Source organism: Nicotiana attenuata, unplaced genomic scaffold, assembly GCF_001879085.1.
Source record: "Nicotiana attenuata strain UT unplaced genomic scaffold, NIATTr2, whole genome shotgun sequence".
In the NCBI taxonomy this organism is placed as follows: Eukaryota; Viridiplantae; Streptophyta; class Magnoliopsida; order Solanales; family Solanaceae; genus Nicotiana; species Nicotiana attenuata.
The window spans coordinates 21,143-38,183 of NW_017674255.1; the positions used below are offsets into that span (position 1 = coordinate 21,143).

The window sequence follows — 17,041 nt, forward strand, 5'->3', positions numbered from 1 at the left end:
AAATTGAATAATTTAGGCCTTTTTTCACAATTTATATCAACTTATAGCTGATATTTGATGTAAAATATGACATAATACAAGTGCGCATATATGAGAAATCAACCGGGTTTGATTCTTAAATTGTGTTCAGGATTGAGTCTTGGTTCATCCAGCAAGGGAAGAATTCTATTTTCTTGAATTTTCCAGTTGGATTCTTGGATGTTGACCTGAATTTATTGAAGGAGCTTAAACTCTGTACTTGTTATTGCTTTATTGTGATTTTTGGTATTGAGATTCATGCTTGGAGTGAGACAATGGAGATGTTTTTGGCCTGCTTTCATTTTTCTTTAATCAGTATAATTTTCAAAGTTCTCTTTTTTATTACTAAATAAATACTGTGAAACACACTCTTAGTTGAGTTTAGAGGATGGAAATAAGTTGCTAATAGGTTTTGAAGTTCACATTAGCTTTTAAAGAATGGTACTCAATATAACTGGAATTAGATGATTCAATGGTATCTTGGATGTTCTACAGTGTTCTATTATCTACGCCTCTTTTCACAATCATAATATTTTTGGTTCACGGATTTAATCTTGGCTTTGAGCTATTTTAGGTTTGAAAACAATAGAGGGTGCTATTTTTAACATTAGAGAATGTATAAAATATATTAATGGTTCTGAGTAAAGGATTGTAAAATTAGTTGACTGTATCAAGACTCTTGGTTTAAAGTTGACGGGAAAAGTGCGCCAAGATGTGTCTACAAGGTGGAACTATACATATTTGATGCTTGATAGCGCTTTTCCTTACCGTCGAGCATTTTCTGAATTCAAGATACTTGACAGAGATTTTACATGTTGCCCTTCGGATGAGGATTGGGTTAAAGCTGAAACAATTGCTAAGTTTTTAAGGCCTTTTTATGAAATGACTACACTATTTCCTGGGAGCCATTATCCTACCGCCAATTTATATTTTCATAAAGTTTGGAAGATTCATATGTTGATAAAGAAAGATATAGGTAGTGAGGATCCTAATATTAAGGCGATGGCTATGGAAATGGAGAAGAAATTTACAAAATATTGGCAAGACGACTACCGTCCAATTGCTTCTATGGCGGTCGCCCTTGATCCTCAGAATAAGTTAAAATAGATAAAGTTTTTCTTCTCAAAACTTGATCCTTTGACTTTCAATGAAAAAGTTAAAATTGTTAAGGATAATTTGCATAGGTTGTTTAAAGAATACATGACATTATCCGATGTTGGAATTGTTGGAAATAGTAGTCATGGATGTCATCATGAAATAATGGACGAAATGGATGAATTTGACATATTTGAAAGTCCATCTGAGTATAGTTTAGAAAAGACACAGTTGGGTTTATACTTGGAAGAGCCTCTATTAGTTCGAAAAGGAAATGAAAATTTAGACATGCTTACATTTTGGAAAGATAATATGAGTAAGTATCCTGAACTCTCATTGATAGCTCCTGACCTGTTAAGTATACCTATCAGTACAGTTGTATCTGAGTCAGCCTTTAGTGTTCGTGGTCGAGTTATTGGCAAACTCCATAGTTCTATTCTACCGGAGAATGCAGAAGATATTTTGTGTTCTAGATATTGGATTTACGGGCATCAAGGTACATTATAATTAGTGTCGTGTGTATTTTATTTTATGAACTTTCTTGTAGTTTGAAATTTTTTAAAATTTTCTTATTTTTAGCTTGTGATGATTCTGAAGAGGAGGACAGTGCAGTAGATGTGGAGAAAATTTCATCTTTACTTAGAATTGTGGATGTAGAGCAAGGATGCAGAGGCCCGAGCTAATAGGAATTTATAAATATGGATTGTTGACTATAATGAGATATAAGTTTCGATACATTCTGATATTTTGCTATATAACTTGGAGATGAATGGTATCTCCAGGACTCTCATTCATTTGTAAAAAGTTTTTGATTCTTGGTGAGCCACTTTTCTCTTTCTCTCGGTGGCTTCTTTTGTTGGTTTCAGTGAAATTTATGATATCAGGGTGATTCTGCTTAGTGTATAGACATAGAATTTGGTGATATCATGTGCATGGATAAAAATACTATACTAACGTCTTAAATGCTAAACTGACATGTTGGTGTGCAAGTTGTAAATTTCTTGTTATTTTTAATTTATAATAAAACGGCAAACATAGGGACTAAAATTTATAAGATGTGAATGTTTTTTGTCTAGTTAAAATGTAATTATTTACCTGGTAAATATAAAATCTATAATTACCAAAAAATATCCTTTGTCTAAACTGGCCCAAACACCGTTACTATTAAAAAAAATATCTTTTTGTTTGTAATAGATTATGTGTACAAACTGGCTCAGACACCGTTACTATTAAAAAAAAAGGTGTCACAAAGTGGAACAAGAAAGTAGTGTTTTATGCTTGATTAAATGCTTACTCATCACATTAAGTAAACAATGCAGTGGGCTTTCAGTTCATGGGGTGAGAGGGGGGGGGGGTGGGGGAGATTATACTTTTTCCTCTCATTTTCATATAGTTGATAACATGTAAATATTTGGGTCAAGTTGGGCGGGTTGGGTTGTAACCCATGTTTAGCCCATCTTGACCCAACTAAACTTTGCGTTGGGTTGGCATTGACCCAATTATTAGTGCAACCCATCTTGACCAACCCAAACTCAGCCCAAACAGCACATTTGCCACCCCTAGAGGATGTTCTTGGATGGAGTAGAAAACTTCAAAGGAGTAGGTATTGGAGCTGTCTTAGTATGAGAGACTGACCAACACTATCCGGTATCTACAAAACTCAGGTTTCCATACACCAACAATATGGCGAAATATGAGGCCTGCATCTAGGGACTTAGTTTGGCCATTGACATGAATGTTCAGGAGCTGCTGGTAATTGGAGATTCTGATCTTTTAGTGCACCAGGTTTTAGAGGAATGGGCTACGAAGAACACCAAAATATTTCCATATTTGCATTGTGTACAGGAGTTGATCAAGAGGTTCACAAAGATAGTGTTCAAACATGTTCCAAGGATTCAGAATAAATTCGCAGATGCACTTTGTCATCCATGATACAACACCAGACAAGAATTTCATTGATCCTATCCCAATAGGGATTCATATGCAACCGATTTATTGTGCTCATGTTGAAGAAGAGATTGACGGAAATTCGTGGTTCCACGATATCAAGAATTACTTTGGAAAGGGAGAATACCCAGAGACTGCTATCCATACTCAGAAGTGCACGTTTTTCTAAGATTAGCCAACTATTTCTGTGAAAACGGGGAAATTCTGTATAGAAGGACTCGTGTTCTGGGATTACTATGGTGCGTCAATACTAAGGAGGCATCCAGATTGCTCAAGGAAATACATGTCGGAACTTGCGGACCGCACATGAATGGTTTCATCTTAGCCAATAAGATACTAGGAGCAGGGTATTTCTAGATTATTATGGAAACATGCCGCATCATGTATGTTCAGAAGTTACCAATGTCAGATACATGCTGAAATGATACGAGTACCACCCAATGAACTCAACGCAACAAGTTCACCCTGGCCTTTCTCCACTTGGGGTATGGATGTCATCGGCCCAATCGAACCCGCTGCTTCAAACGGGCATAGGTTCATTCTGATGGCCATAGACTACTCACAAAATGGGTGGAAGCGGCATCTTATAAAGCTGTAGCTAAGAAGGTTGTAGCGGATTTTTGTCGGGACCACATTGTTTGTCGTTTCAGAGTACTGGAGTCAATTATTACTGACAATGCTGCCAATCTCAACAGCGATTTGATGAAAGCCATGTGTGAAACATTCAATATCAAGCATAGGAACTCCATAACATAGGACGCAAGTGAATGGAGCCATAGAAGCCGCCAACAAGAATATCAAGAAGATATTGAGGAAAATGGTGGACAATCAGAAACAATGGCACGAGAAGCTACCATTTTATTTACATGGATATCGTACCACATTTTGCACATCAACAGGGGCAACTCCCTACCTACTGGTTTATGGTACTACAGTTGTTATTCTCGCCGAAGTAGATATCCCTTCTTTAAGAATCATACAAGAAGCTGAGCTCAACGATGCAGAATGTGTATGAAGCCGGTATGAACAAGTAGCTCTCGTCGACGGGAAAATAATGAATGTGGTATGTCATAGTAAACTCTATCAGAACAGAATGGCAAGAGGTTTCAACAAAAAGGTTAGGTCAAGGCAATTCACACCAGGGCAATTGGTGCTAAAGCGAATCTTCCCCCACCAGGATGAAGACAAGGGGAAGTGCTCACCCAACTGGAAAGGTCCTTACATGTTTCACCAGGTACTAACAGGAGGAGTACATACTTGCAGAAATGGATGGAGAGACTTGCCCGAAACCTATCAATTCAGACGCAGTCAAGAGATACTATGATTAAGATTGTTTGCATTTTCTATTTGATGTAACTAAACTATGCTTGACCTGATTCCCATTTAAGAGGGGATACGTAGGCGGCCATGTGGGTTCTGTCACATCCTAATAAAATCTTCATTTCCTCTATGATCAGAAGTTGAGTCAAGATCACGAGTTTTTCCAATTTTAACACGTTTGAAAAAGCCACATAATGTGTTGTCAGAAGTATGCATTTAAACTGAGGCAAAATTTTGAAGAGGACCCACAACATTCTAAAGTAAGGAGGTTGCAATGTCTCTAAATGTGTCGCAGTCACCGATTCATCTAAATTATTTGATCTCGTGCACTATCATATATTTAAAACAACGACATTTATGCAAATAATTTGTCAAATGCATGAATGTTTTTCGAAAAATTTGTTTCTATGGCAGCCAGATGTTACACAGGGTGACTCAAGCAGGACCTCAAGACTGGAGTTAGAGTGAAGCGGGGATTCATTAGCACGAACCAACCGTTCCCCACAAAACTCACAATTTTTCTTTGAATGCAGGCACAATGAACATAACGGGACTATTCGCAAATACATATGCACAACAAAATCACCATCTTCATAACGACAAAATTGCCAAACGTAAACACATAAAGCTAAGAAATACTTTTCTCTCTCGCAGCTATTCATTGCTTTTCTTGCATAGGGTTAAGTGTTGACCTTCTTCGCATGAGACTAAGCACTGTCTCCATTCCTTTTATAAGGCTAAGCACGACCTTTCTTTGCATGAGGCTAAGCATCGTCTCCACCGTTTGCATAGGGCTAAGCACTGCCCTCACCATTGCATAAGGCTAAACATTGCCTCTCTTTGCATGAGCTAAGTATTGTCTCCAATCTTTGTGGACGCGGTAAAATTAGAAGACTTGATTTCCTACTGTTAAGTTATTTGAGAAGCCTTCCTCGAGACCCCGAGGGTGGAGGGCCACGGTCGAGTTCTCAGTCTCAGGGCTCGTTGATGTCCGAATCGAAGGAGGCAGGGTTCGAGGTAAGTATAGAAGAGGAAATCCCCTAGGGATATGACTACAACCTGACAGGTTCAGCCTATCTGGAGCCTACTGAGAGGACTCACGTCAAGCCGTCCCATCTTTGTATTCTCGCAATTAATATACATGTATTTTACAGAGTCCCCTCCCCTATAAAAAGGGGACTCGCCCTTCCTTGTAGAGGGCGGATGTTGCTCCACTTCTCCAATAAGCAATAATATCTTTCTCTCTTTTTCTTCTAAGTTATCAGTGTTCTTCGACCCCGAGGTCGCTCTAGCATTTTACTGTTTTTCGTTTGTTCTTCATCATTTAGCTCAAGATTGACGGTATAAAGCCTTATTTATATATATACTTACTTGTTGTACCCTTCCCGACTACCCTCGATAAGATCGAGATAGGCTCGAGGCCTGGACCCGAGGTATCTACTGGCTTGCTCTAAGCCCGGGAACGTCCTCTTACTTGTTCGATTATCGTTTTAGGCTAACTCGATCTTTACTGCTTTACTCCACGTTTTAGCACTATTCACCCTTACAAACTAGCTCGGGAATAGATCACGTATTTTTAGAATCCCATTTATAAATTAATTATTGTTACCATTTTCACGGTAAATAGTTTGGCGCCCACTGTGGGGCTAAAAATAATAGTGATTATTTTCATGCTAGTTTCGTCACTCAAACACACGATATCTTTCACACTTTTTCTTGCCCAAGATCTCCGCTTTCAGGACCGGACATTCTGCTCGATCGGCAAAATGAGAAGCAGAGATCTCAAGAGCGATAGGGGAACGGACTCGATCAACCCGGAGTTCGGCTCACCCCCGGGCTGAGTACGAGCGCAAAAAAGAACTCCCCAACATGATATCCACATGATTATCGGGGGGGCCGATGATCCCCAGTGCGCCGTATCCAAGCAGACAAAAACATCCGCTACAGAAGGATCGGCCCAGCAGCTCTTACCCGAAGAAACCCTCATATTCACCGAGAAGGACCTCGAGGCCATGGGAGAACCACATAATGACGCACTGGTGACCTCATTTCTCTTAAACAACACAAGGATAAAGCGCGTGCTCGTTGACCCGAGCAGCTCGGCCAACATAATCAGGTCCGGAGTGATAGAACAGCTGGGATTGCTCAGTCAAATCAACACTGTTCCTCGAATCCTCCACAGTTTCAACATGATCGAGGAAGAAACGAAGGGAGAAATCACCCTCCCAATCAACACATCTGGCATGACCCAGAGCACCAAATTTCAGGTCATCGACGGCGACATGAGGTACAACGCTTTGCTTGGTAGGCCTTGGATACACGATATGAGGGCAGCGCCCTCTACCTTACACTAGATGGTGAGGTTCCCGGCAAGAAATGGCATTACAACAATACATGGAGAACAACGGACGGCAAAAGAAATGTTCGCGGTTCATTGTGAGGCGTCGACCCCCACACACTCGGCCTCAAGCGAGGAAAAAAGCATGCAAACCGTCGGAGATGATGAGGAATATTTCTGCCCCCCGAACCTTCGTCGCCCCCGAAGAATTGGATGCGACCAAATCAACGGTCGAAGAATTGGAGCAGGACATTCTGATTGATAACCTCCCCGACCGCAAGGTATACCTGGGTACGGGGTTGACCCCCGAACTCAGGACAAGGTCTATTCGATTCCTTAGTAACAATATCGACTGTTTTGCATGGTCCCACCTAGATATGATAGGTATCCCGCCAGAAATAACCTCCCACCGGTTGAGAGTCGACCCTAAATTCAAACCCGTGAAGCAGAGAAGGAGGCCGCAGTCCGAGGTAAAACATGCCTTCATCAAATAAGAGGTAACGAAGCTCTTAAAAATCGGGTCCATCAGGGAGGTAAAGTATCCCGAATGGCTAGCTAGCGTAGTAATAGTGCCAAAGAAAGGGAATAAGCTAAGAATGTGCGTAGATTATAAGAATTTAAACAAAGCATGCCCCAAAGATTCTTTCCCACTGCCCAACATTGAATCGATGCCACGACCGGCCACGAGACCCTCACCTTCCTCGATGCTTACTCGGTGTACAATCTGATTTAGATGAACCCCGAGGACAGGGAAAAGACTTCATTCATCACAAAGTATGGCACATATTGCTATAATGTAATGCCCTTCAGACTAAAAAATGCAGGAGCAATGTACCAACACCTAGTTAATAAGATGTTCGAACACCAAATAGGAAAATCGATGGAAGTATACATTGACGATATGTTAGTAAAATCCCTGCGCGCAGAGGATCACCTGACCCATTTGCAGGAAATTTTCGACATCCTCAGAAGCTACCACATGAAGCTCAACCCCGAAAAGTGCGCCTTCGGAGTAGGCTCGGGAAAATTTCAGGGATTCATGGTCTCAAATAGGGGGATCGAGATCAACCCCAACAAAATAAAGGCCATCAAAGAAATCACAGTGGTAAATAATGTAAAAGCCGGCCAACGATTGACTGGGCGGATCGCAGCCCTGGGTAGCTTCATATCAAGGTCATCGGACAAAAGCCATCACTTCTTTGCCCTACTCAAAAGAAAGAGCAACTTCAAATGGACTCCGGAATGCCAAGGCGCCCTGGAAGAGCTAAAGCGGTACTTGTCAAGCCCACCCTTGCTACACACACCCAAAGAAGACGAAACGTTGTATCTGTACCTGGCCGTATCCGAGATAGCGGTGAGCGGTGTATTAGTCCGGGAAGATCAAGGTACATAATTTCCTGTATATTATGTAAGTCGAACCTTGGGGGACACCGAAAACCGGTATCCCCATCTAGAAAAATTGGCACTCGCGCTACTAAGCGCTTCGCGTCAGCTAAAGCCTTACTTTCAGTGTTACCGCATGTGCGTCCTATCGGTCTATCCCCTCCAGAGCATACTGCACAAAACCGAGTTGTCGGGCCGACTGGCCAAATGGGCCATTGAGCTTGGAGGGTATGATATCGAGTATCAACCTCGAACGACCATCAAATCCCAGATCCTAGCGGATTTCATGGCCGATTTTTCGCCATCCCTCGTCCCCAAGGTAGAGAAGGAACTATTACTAAAGTCAGGCACATCTTTCGGTGTGTGGACCCTATTCACGGACCGTGCCACAAACGTCAAAGGATCAGGACTCGGTATAGTCCTGAAGCCGTCTATCGGTGGCGTAATCCGACAATCCATAAAAACTGTGAAGCTCACTAACAACGAAGCCGAGTATGAGGCTATGATTGTTGGTCTAGAATTGGCCAAGGTCCTGGGGGGCGATTCCATCGAGGCAAAATGCGATTTGCTCCTCGTAGTAAGTCAAGTAAACGAAAGCTATGAAGCTTGGGAAGACAGAATGCAGAGGTATCTGGATAAAATCCAAGTCACCTTGCGCTGCTTCAAGGAATGGACCTTAGTCCATGTACCCCGAGAACAGAACAACAAGGCTGATGCCCTGGCTAACCTAGGGTCGTCCGCCGAGGAAGAAGACCTACTCCCCGGGGCTGTGGTCCAACTGATCAAGTCCGTGGTTGAGGAAGGTCACTCGGAAGTCAACTCCACCAGCCTGACATGGGATTGGAGGAATAAATACATCGCCTGTCTGAAGGACGGGAAGCTGCCCGTCGACCCGAAAGAATCAAGAGCCTTACGAACCAGAGCGGTCCGGTTCTCGCTCGACGAAAATGGGGCCCTATACAGGAGAACCTTCGACGACCCCCTAGCAGTGTCCCTCGGACCGGGAGATACGGATTACGTGCTCCGAGAGATCCACGAGGGCACCTGCGGGAACCACTCCGGGGCAGACTCCTTAGTCAGAAAGGTAATCCGAGTAGGTTAGTATTGGGATAGCATGGAAAAGGACGCAATGGAGTTCGTCCGGAGATGAGACAAATGTCAAAGATTCGCCCCCATGATCCACCAACCCGGGGAACAATTACATTCCGTCATATCACCATGGCCATTCATGAAATGGGGAATGGATATCGTTGGACCTTTGCCAACAGCACAAGGTAAAGCTAGGTTCATTCTATTTATGACTGATTACTTTTCAAAATGGGTTGAAGCGCAGGCCTTCGAAAAAATAAGAGAGAAAGAAGTCATCAACTTCATATGGGAGCACGTCATATGCCGGTTCGGGATCCAGTCCGAAATAACATGCGACAACAGGAGACAATTCATTGGGAGCAAGGTAACTTAGTTCTTGGAGGACAACAAAATCAAAAGGATCCTTTCAACACCGTATAATCCGTGCGCAAACGGCCAGGCCGAATCCACAAATAAAACTATCATCCTAAACCTGAAGAAGAAATTAGAGAGCTCCAAGGAGAAGTGGACGAGAGACTCTACCCGAGATATTATGGGCATATCGGACGACTTTGAAATCAAGCACGGGCGAAATGCCTTTCTCTCTAGTATACGACACTGAAGCATTAATACTAGTAGAGGTCAGAGAGCCAAGCGCTAGATTCCGACACGCCAGCGAGGAGACAAACCACGAAGCCATGACAACAGCCCTCGAACTACTCAGCGAGAGGCGGGAGGCCTCGCTGGTTCGGATGGCTGCCCAGAAGCTCAGGTATTTTAGCATCGGAGACTTGGTCCTGAGGAAGGTTACTCTCAACACCTGAAATCCCAACGAAGGGAATCTAGGGCAGAATTGGGAAGGGCCGTATCACGTCTTCGGAATCATTAGCAAAGGCTCATATAATCTTGGCACCATGGAAGGCGAGCAGCTCCCGAGCAACTGGAATGTGTTGATGCTCAAGCGATATTACTGTTAGGGCCTCTGATCGTGAAATACCTGCGGGAGCCCGCGGTCGAACGTCGCACTCTCTTCCACAAAAACAGACTCCGACCCGGAGCGAATTTCCGCTGAGAGGGCTCTTCTGGCAAAGACAACACCAAGCCAAACAATTTTTAGGAGCCGAGCCCATGAGGGTCGAGCTCATGGCAACAAAACTATATGTACTTGCAGCCTATATCTACGCCAAGCAATAAAGAATATATTTTTCGGCATTCTCACTACGGCCTGCATATGCTCCAAAGCAGTAAAAGGTAATTTCTCGGCATTTCACATTTCGAGGAAGGTTGTCTCAACATATTCATATCAAAATACTTCTCCATCAAACGAGTCCGATATACTCGGAGACCCAAAATAAGCAATTTGACAACTTGCACGACCCTAGGGTTGGAACTCCGGGCTCATCAAGCCTTCGGAAAATAGCTCCGAGCTCACGAGAAGCTGTCTTCAAGCAAACTCGATGACTCGGAGACTGTTGCCAGTCGCCACACACTAGAAAATCCGAAATCGTAAGACCCTAACGGGCAGCCTCGGCAAAACCAAATTTATTCTCCATAAACTGTAAGACCTCAATAGGCATGGCAAATTATAAGACCTCAACAGGCATGAAAAATCCCGCGGTTTAGGCTGTACGCTGCATTTGTAAGAATCCCTAAAGGGCATACCCTCGTTGTAGATACCTAAAATTGCTTCTCGGGATCAAAAATGGCCCCAGCCAAATGCACACGACTCCGGTCGAAACGGCTGCTACAGCCCTAAAAACACGACTCGGGAACGCCTGATTGTTGCTAAAAAATCCTCCGAATCTACTTCGAAAAGAACCGGTTAAGCAGAGGCTTCCCTCAATAGGCAAAAAGCGAGTCCCGACCACGTCGGCTCCAAAATTGCAAAATCGTCGATCTACTCGACCTATGGGCTATGAACCTTCTGAGGTGCTCAAAACATCGCCGACTACGACTTAAAATAGAGGTTCTTTTAGAACCGACGACGGGTCAGGCAAAATAATCAATAAGACCTTAACGAGAGGAAACAAAGCCTACAAAAGCCTTCGGGCCTCACATCAAACAACGTAAGTGCCACTGTCACCGGCTAAGCAAAGCCGCCGGGCTTGACATCAAATGGTCTCTACGACCATACAACGTAAGAGCCATTGTCGCCGGCTTAAAAATTGACAACTTGAGGATTAAAGTGAGCTCGAATTGTGACTTGATTTGGAGACCAGATCCAAAATAGTTAACCAAAACAAAGCATCCGGGCCTCATATCGAAAGGTCTCTACGACCAAACAACGTAAGTACCAATAGTCGCCCGCTAAAGTAAGCCTCCGGACCTCATACTGAAAGGTCTCAATGACCAAGCAACAGAGAGGCCACCACCACTGGTCGAAAGCTCAAAGATTCAAGGGTCAATTACAGCTCGAATCGCAACGCGACTCGGAGACTGGACCCAGAAAATCACCAAACGCCCAAGGGCGGGAAGCAAAAAACACTATCGCCAACCGGAGCCTCCGAAAGGATCAAAGGCCAATTGTAGCTCGAATCGCAACGCGACTCGGAGACTGGACCCAGAAAATCACCAAGCGCCCAAGGGCGGGAAGCAAAAAACACAATCGCCAATTGGAGCCTCCAAAAGGATCAAAGGCCAATTGCAGCTCGAATCGCGACACGATTCGGAGACTGGACCCAAGGATTATAGCACGCCCGGGGGCACGACACAAAGACCATTATCTCCAACTCAAACAAGCGGGGCTTCAGGATATATCAAGTCCGAGTCAGGTTCCCGACTCGGAGACTAGCTCAAAGAAAATCACAAAACACCTGAAAGCACGACACAAATACCACCGTCGCCGATCGGGGGAACCTGGAAGCGCAGGGGTCGATTACAGCTCTAGTCGCAGTACGACTCAGGAACCGGATCCCGAAAATAAATGAGAAAAAAAGCCAAAGTGCGAAGGCTCAAAACCCCCGCGGAAACTCTCGGCAGGGATCACATCGAACAGCCCGGAATGGGCTACAAAGATACACTATAGATTCAAAGCTCTCGCCGATAAAGGAAATAAATTCAAGAGATCGTTCTCTTTCTACATGCACCAAAATAAAAACTCCATATACAGGCAAGAAAAACAATGGAAAGAACAACATAAACCGAGCCTACAGATCCCCGAAGACCCCTTATCAACGGCGTCCCCTCTCTCCGGAGATCCGCCCCCACTCCTAACACCGCTTGAGCCACCATCCAACATGCCCTTAGTGGTTAATTTTTGAGGACCAGGCAAAGCACGACTCACAGCTCGAAGTAAAGCCGGGCTCAACACTCCGAAGGCCTCTTTCACGCAGAAATCTTCAGAAGCAGCTTCTCCCATATGTAAAGATACAAGCGCCTCGGCCTCACTCTGATCCAAAGTAGTGCGGCCACCAGCCCGGATTGAAGATCCTTGTGCTGCCACTATCTTCTTCGCGTCTAGAAGCTGGCGCTCGACTGAGGAAACCCTCCTCGCAAGACTGTCCCTCTCAGAAGTCACCTCATCCACGTGGCGGCTGAGCTTGAGGATCTCAGCATCCCTGGCCCAGAGCTCCCCTTTTAGCAAAAGCGTCTCCCTCTCAAACTGCGCAAGTTGGAGCCCAAAGAGTTAAAAGCAATAGACTCCCGCAGAGGCCCAAGAAAATATCAGGGGCGAAGAATGAATAACCTGTTCGGTTAAAATGACTTTCTCATGCTCGCGGCGGCTCACCTCGTCCTGTTATTGAGCGAGAGTTTGGTTCTAAAGCATTTTGGTCTGAAAAAGCATAAAAAGGATTAAGGAATCAAAGATCGGAACGGCCCGAAACGACAGAAAGACGATAAAGGAGTTTACCCGCGCGCAAAGCCTGCCCATCTCGCCAAAAATTGAGGGAGCATTGACCCCGGAGCTACCCTCGAGGACTATCGCCGGACCCCCAAGTACGTCTCCACCTTCGACCAACGTGCCCGCCTCGGGAACATCCTTACAAAGTTTGCCTCGCGCTCCAGAAGGACGAGGTGATCCCCCCTTTGGGGAATCGACGATAACTAATGAATCAACAGGGTCAGCTTGAATGCCCGGCCCCGTTCATCATGGGTCCCTGATCAAAGTCTCTTCAAAATGCCTGCTGAAGACATCCCGGCTCGCGAAGGACTCTGGCTACCCGCTGGGTCGAAACCGGTACTCGATATTCCATCCGTTGTCTTATCACTATGATAACGGGCCACAACGACATCGGATTCCTGTCCGCAGGCATTCATCTCCTCGACCCGAGGAACAGCCGGTCCCAGACGACCTTCGGAGGGTGCCGAAGGACTGTTCTCTCCTTCTCCTTCAGCACAGAGATTTCCCACCGCGACTGATGCCAGAATTGGTAAGTCGACCTTGAATTCCTCCATTTTGGCCCTTTTCGGCTCCGGCAGGTCAATCAGAGCATCCCTCTGCCTTTTCTTCTCCTTGTCAAGCATTCGGATATATCCTCCGGCGGGCGACACTTCCTTTATCAGTAAGACCCCTCCCAGACCTGCATGAGTATAAGGGTTAGAAGCACGGAAAGGGAAGAGCCGTCAGCAGCAAATTGCAATAGGATATGCAGGTACGACAAGCACTCAAGACTCACCCTGATCTTTCGCCTCCCACCGGGCTCGGGACAGATCCTGCCATGTGCGATCATTGTACGGTCAAGCCAAGTATAAACGGTCGACCCAATCTCGCAGATCCGATACCGGCCCAGGATATACCACCCGGGCTAAAAGGACATAGAAGAAATGACAAAGTTAGAAACACAGGAAGAAACCATCAAAGAGAAGCAGAAGCTCCGCATCCACTTACGCGCGGTATTCCACTTCTCGGGAAACGACATTCCTTCCGATGGGATCTGATCGGACGTCCTCACTCGGACAAATCGACACAACCACCCGTCATCCTCGAACTCCTCAGTACAGGCGAAAAGAGATCTCGAGGCTCGACGACGAAGCCTGATTAAACCTCCACAAAGGAGCTGAGGGCTGTACATCCGGATCAGGTGATTCAAAGTAAAGGGCATCCCCTCTATCATGCTTGAATAATGCCTGATCATATAAATCACGCACCAGAACGAAGGATGGATCTGACCCAGGTTACCTGATAACTCCAGCAGAAATCGAGGATCACAGGATCTATCGGGGGCGAAGACGGTCATGCCGGTCCTAAAGTAAATGGGTAGGTATACACGCTCAGGAAACCAGCCCTATATGCTGTGATATCTTCATCCCGAGCAGGTATCTCCACGAGCACAGCATCCCTCCAGCCACGGTCGATTTTCACTCTCCCTACATCCGTTATAGGGCTGATGTATCAAGTCACTGGTTTGAGACATCCCGATTTAGAAGAGGGTCTTTCGACCTTGAAATCCGAGGTCATCGCAAAAGATCCCGGGACATACTCCTCGACTCGGGGGGGAGCCATCAGTTCACCTTGGGAAAAGAACGAAGATGATGAGCCCGCCATGTCATGAGAAGCAGCTGTAGAAATGTTTGCCATCCTCGAAAAGGCCCAGAAAAGGGAGAAAGCGAGGGAGGTCGTGCTCCTAGGAAGAGAACAAGGAGAAGCAGAAAAACGGTTTTCACAAAAAATTCCAAATGGAATCCGGATGGGAAGAAGCGAGCTTTTATAAAGGCATCACGGGTACATTAAAGAGAGCCAACCGCGGTAGTCGGTATTGAAGTCCGCTGCAGCAATGCCCGAGGCATATCTTTGCAGCTCGCAACCATTCTCAGGAACGCCGAGGGAAGTAGGGATTCAGAATCATTTCTCATCACTTCCCGTCGCCTTCCGCTCTAAGAAACGCGGAGACTATCTGTACGCGGTAAAATCAGAAGACTTGATTTCCTGCTGTTAAGTTATTTTAGAAGCCTTCCTCGAGACCCCAAGGGTGGAGGGCCACGGTCGAGTTCTCGGTCTCAGGGCTCGTTGAAGTCTGAATCGAAGGAGGCAGGGTCCGAGCTCAGAATAGAAGAGGAACTCTCCTAGGCATATGACTACACCTAACAGGTTCACCCTATCTGGAGCCTATTGAGAGGACTCGCGTCAAGCCGTCCCACTTTGTATTCTCGCAATTAATATACATGTACTTTACAGAGTCCCCTCTCCTATAAAAAGGGGACTCACCCTTCCTTGTAGAGAGCAGATGTTGCTCCACTTCTCCAATAAGCAATAATATCTTTCTCTCTTTTTCTTCTAAGTTATCAGTGTTCTTCGACCCCGAGGTCGCTCTAGCATTTTACTGTTCTTCGTTTGTTTTTCATCATTTAGATCAAGATTGATGGTATAAAGCTTGTTTATATGTATACTTACCTGTTATCCCCTACCCAGGTATCCTCGATAAGATCGAGATAGGCTCGAGGCCTGGCCCCGCGGTATCTACTAGCTTGCTCTAAGCCCGGGAACGTCCCCTTACTAGTTCGATTATCGTTTTAGGCTAACTCGATCTTTACTGCTTTACTCCAGATTTTAGCACTAATCACCCTTACAAACTAGCTTGGGAATAGATCACGTATTTTTAGAATCCCATTTATAAATTTAATTGTTGTTACCATTTTCACGGTAAATACTTTGCTTAGGGCTAAACACTGCCCTGCATAAGGCTAAACATTACCTCTCTTTGTAAGCATTATCACCACTCTTTGCATAGGGCTAAACACTGCCCTCACCATTGCTTAGGGCTAAACATTGCCTCTCCTTGCATGAGCCTAAGCATTGTCTCCACTCCTTGCATAGGGCTAGGCACTGCCCTCGCCTTGCATAAGGTTAAAACATTGCCTTCCTTTGGGACTAAGCACTATATCCATTACTACATAAGGCTTAACATTGCCCCTCTTTGCATGAGACAAAACACTTTCTCCGCTACACTGCATAAGGCTAAGCACTATACCTTTTCTTCGTATAGGGCTAAGCATTTCCCTCATCTCATACAAAACTAAGCCTTGTCTTGACTCATCCTCGCATATGACTAAGCATCACCTGTTTCCTCTATCAAACGACTGATATCACCATATCTTTGCATTTCATGGGCTGAAGTATTTCCATATTGTCCGAAGGCGTCATAGTCCAAAGGCACCATCCTCATAGCTTGAAGACACGATTCCATGGCCTGAGGATCTCTCGAAACTACACATCATTATTCAAAGGTGTCATAGCCAAGAGGCACAATTCTCATGGTCCGAGGACACCATTTCATGGCCTGCGAATCCCTTATCATGCACTTCTTGGCCCAAGACGTCATAGTTTGAGGACATCATCCTCGTTTCTAATGACAGCCTTCAAAGTCCAAGGGAATTTGCATCATGTTTAAATTTTTGCAATAACCCATATATATTCACATGCACAGTGTTTTATGTTTTGCAGGTAATTCGGGAGTTAACTGTTCTACAAACGGGAGCAATCTTCGCTCCGGTTCCCGTTCACAACGTTCACATCCTTTGACTACTTCAAACATAACTGACGATCTGTAGTTGATTAGTTTTTCTATGACTGTTCAAATATCTGCCTCGTACACCCGTAACATTCAAATTCGCATTCACGACTCCACCTAAATACATCTGTTACTTGCGATAATATCCTACCCAAAAGAACCTTTTCTAAACATACAACAATTCTTATAACAACTCCATCGGTTTTGTTCGTCGTTGGATCCAGAACTACACACGGCCTGTTTCTGGTAACACCACGGATAAGTAGGATACTCAGGAAATAGGGTTCGGCCTCCATTTTTTCAAATCACATCATTCCCCATGCAACTAAGCCAAAATTGGTCATCATTTTCTTTATCCGACAAGTGTTTCATCATTCCGGGGTAAAGAGGGACATCTGTTGATACCTAGTTCTGCCCTCATATT

The 17,041-nt window shown here is 44.8% G+C and overlaps 2 protein-coding genes across 2 annotated transcripts; both read left to right on the forward strand.

Moving 5' to 3' along the window:
* Window positions 1–762: 762 nt before the first annotated feature.
* LOC109218289 (zinc finger BED domain-containing protein RICESLEEPER 1-like) lies at window positions 763–1,125 on the forward strand. Its single transcript, XM_019382639.1, has one exon. The coding sequence runs from the start codon at window positions 763–765 to the stop codon at window positions 1,123–1,125; it is 363 nt and encodes a 120-aa protein (XP_019238184.1).
* Window positions 1,126–6,260: 5,135 nt separating this feature from the next.
* Window positions 6,261–6,734, forward strand: LOC109218290. Its single transcript, XM_019382640.1, has one exon. It carries the CDS (start codon window positions 6,261–6,263, stop codon window positions 6,732–6,734), a length of 474 nt encoding a protein of 157 aa, XP_019238185.1.
* The last annotated feature ends 10,307 nt before the right edge of the window (window positions 6,735–17,041 follow it).

Excerpts from the sequence above, each read along its gene's own strand:
- LOC109218289 (XM_019382639.1), top strand. The coding sequence starts at position 763 with ATGCTTGATAGCGCTTTTCCTTACCGTCGAGCATTTTCTGAATTCAAG.
- LOC109218290 (XM_019382640.1), top strand. The coding sequence starts at position 6,261 with ATGATTATCGGGGGGGCCGATGATCCCCAGTGCGCCGTATCCAAGCAG.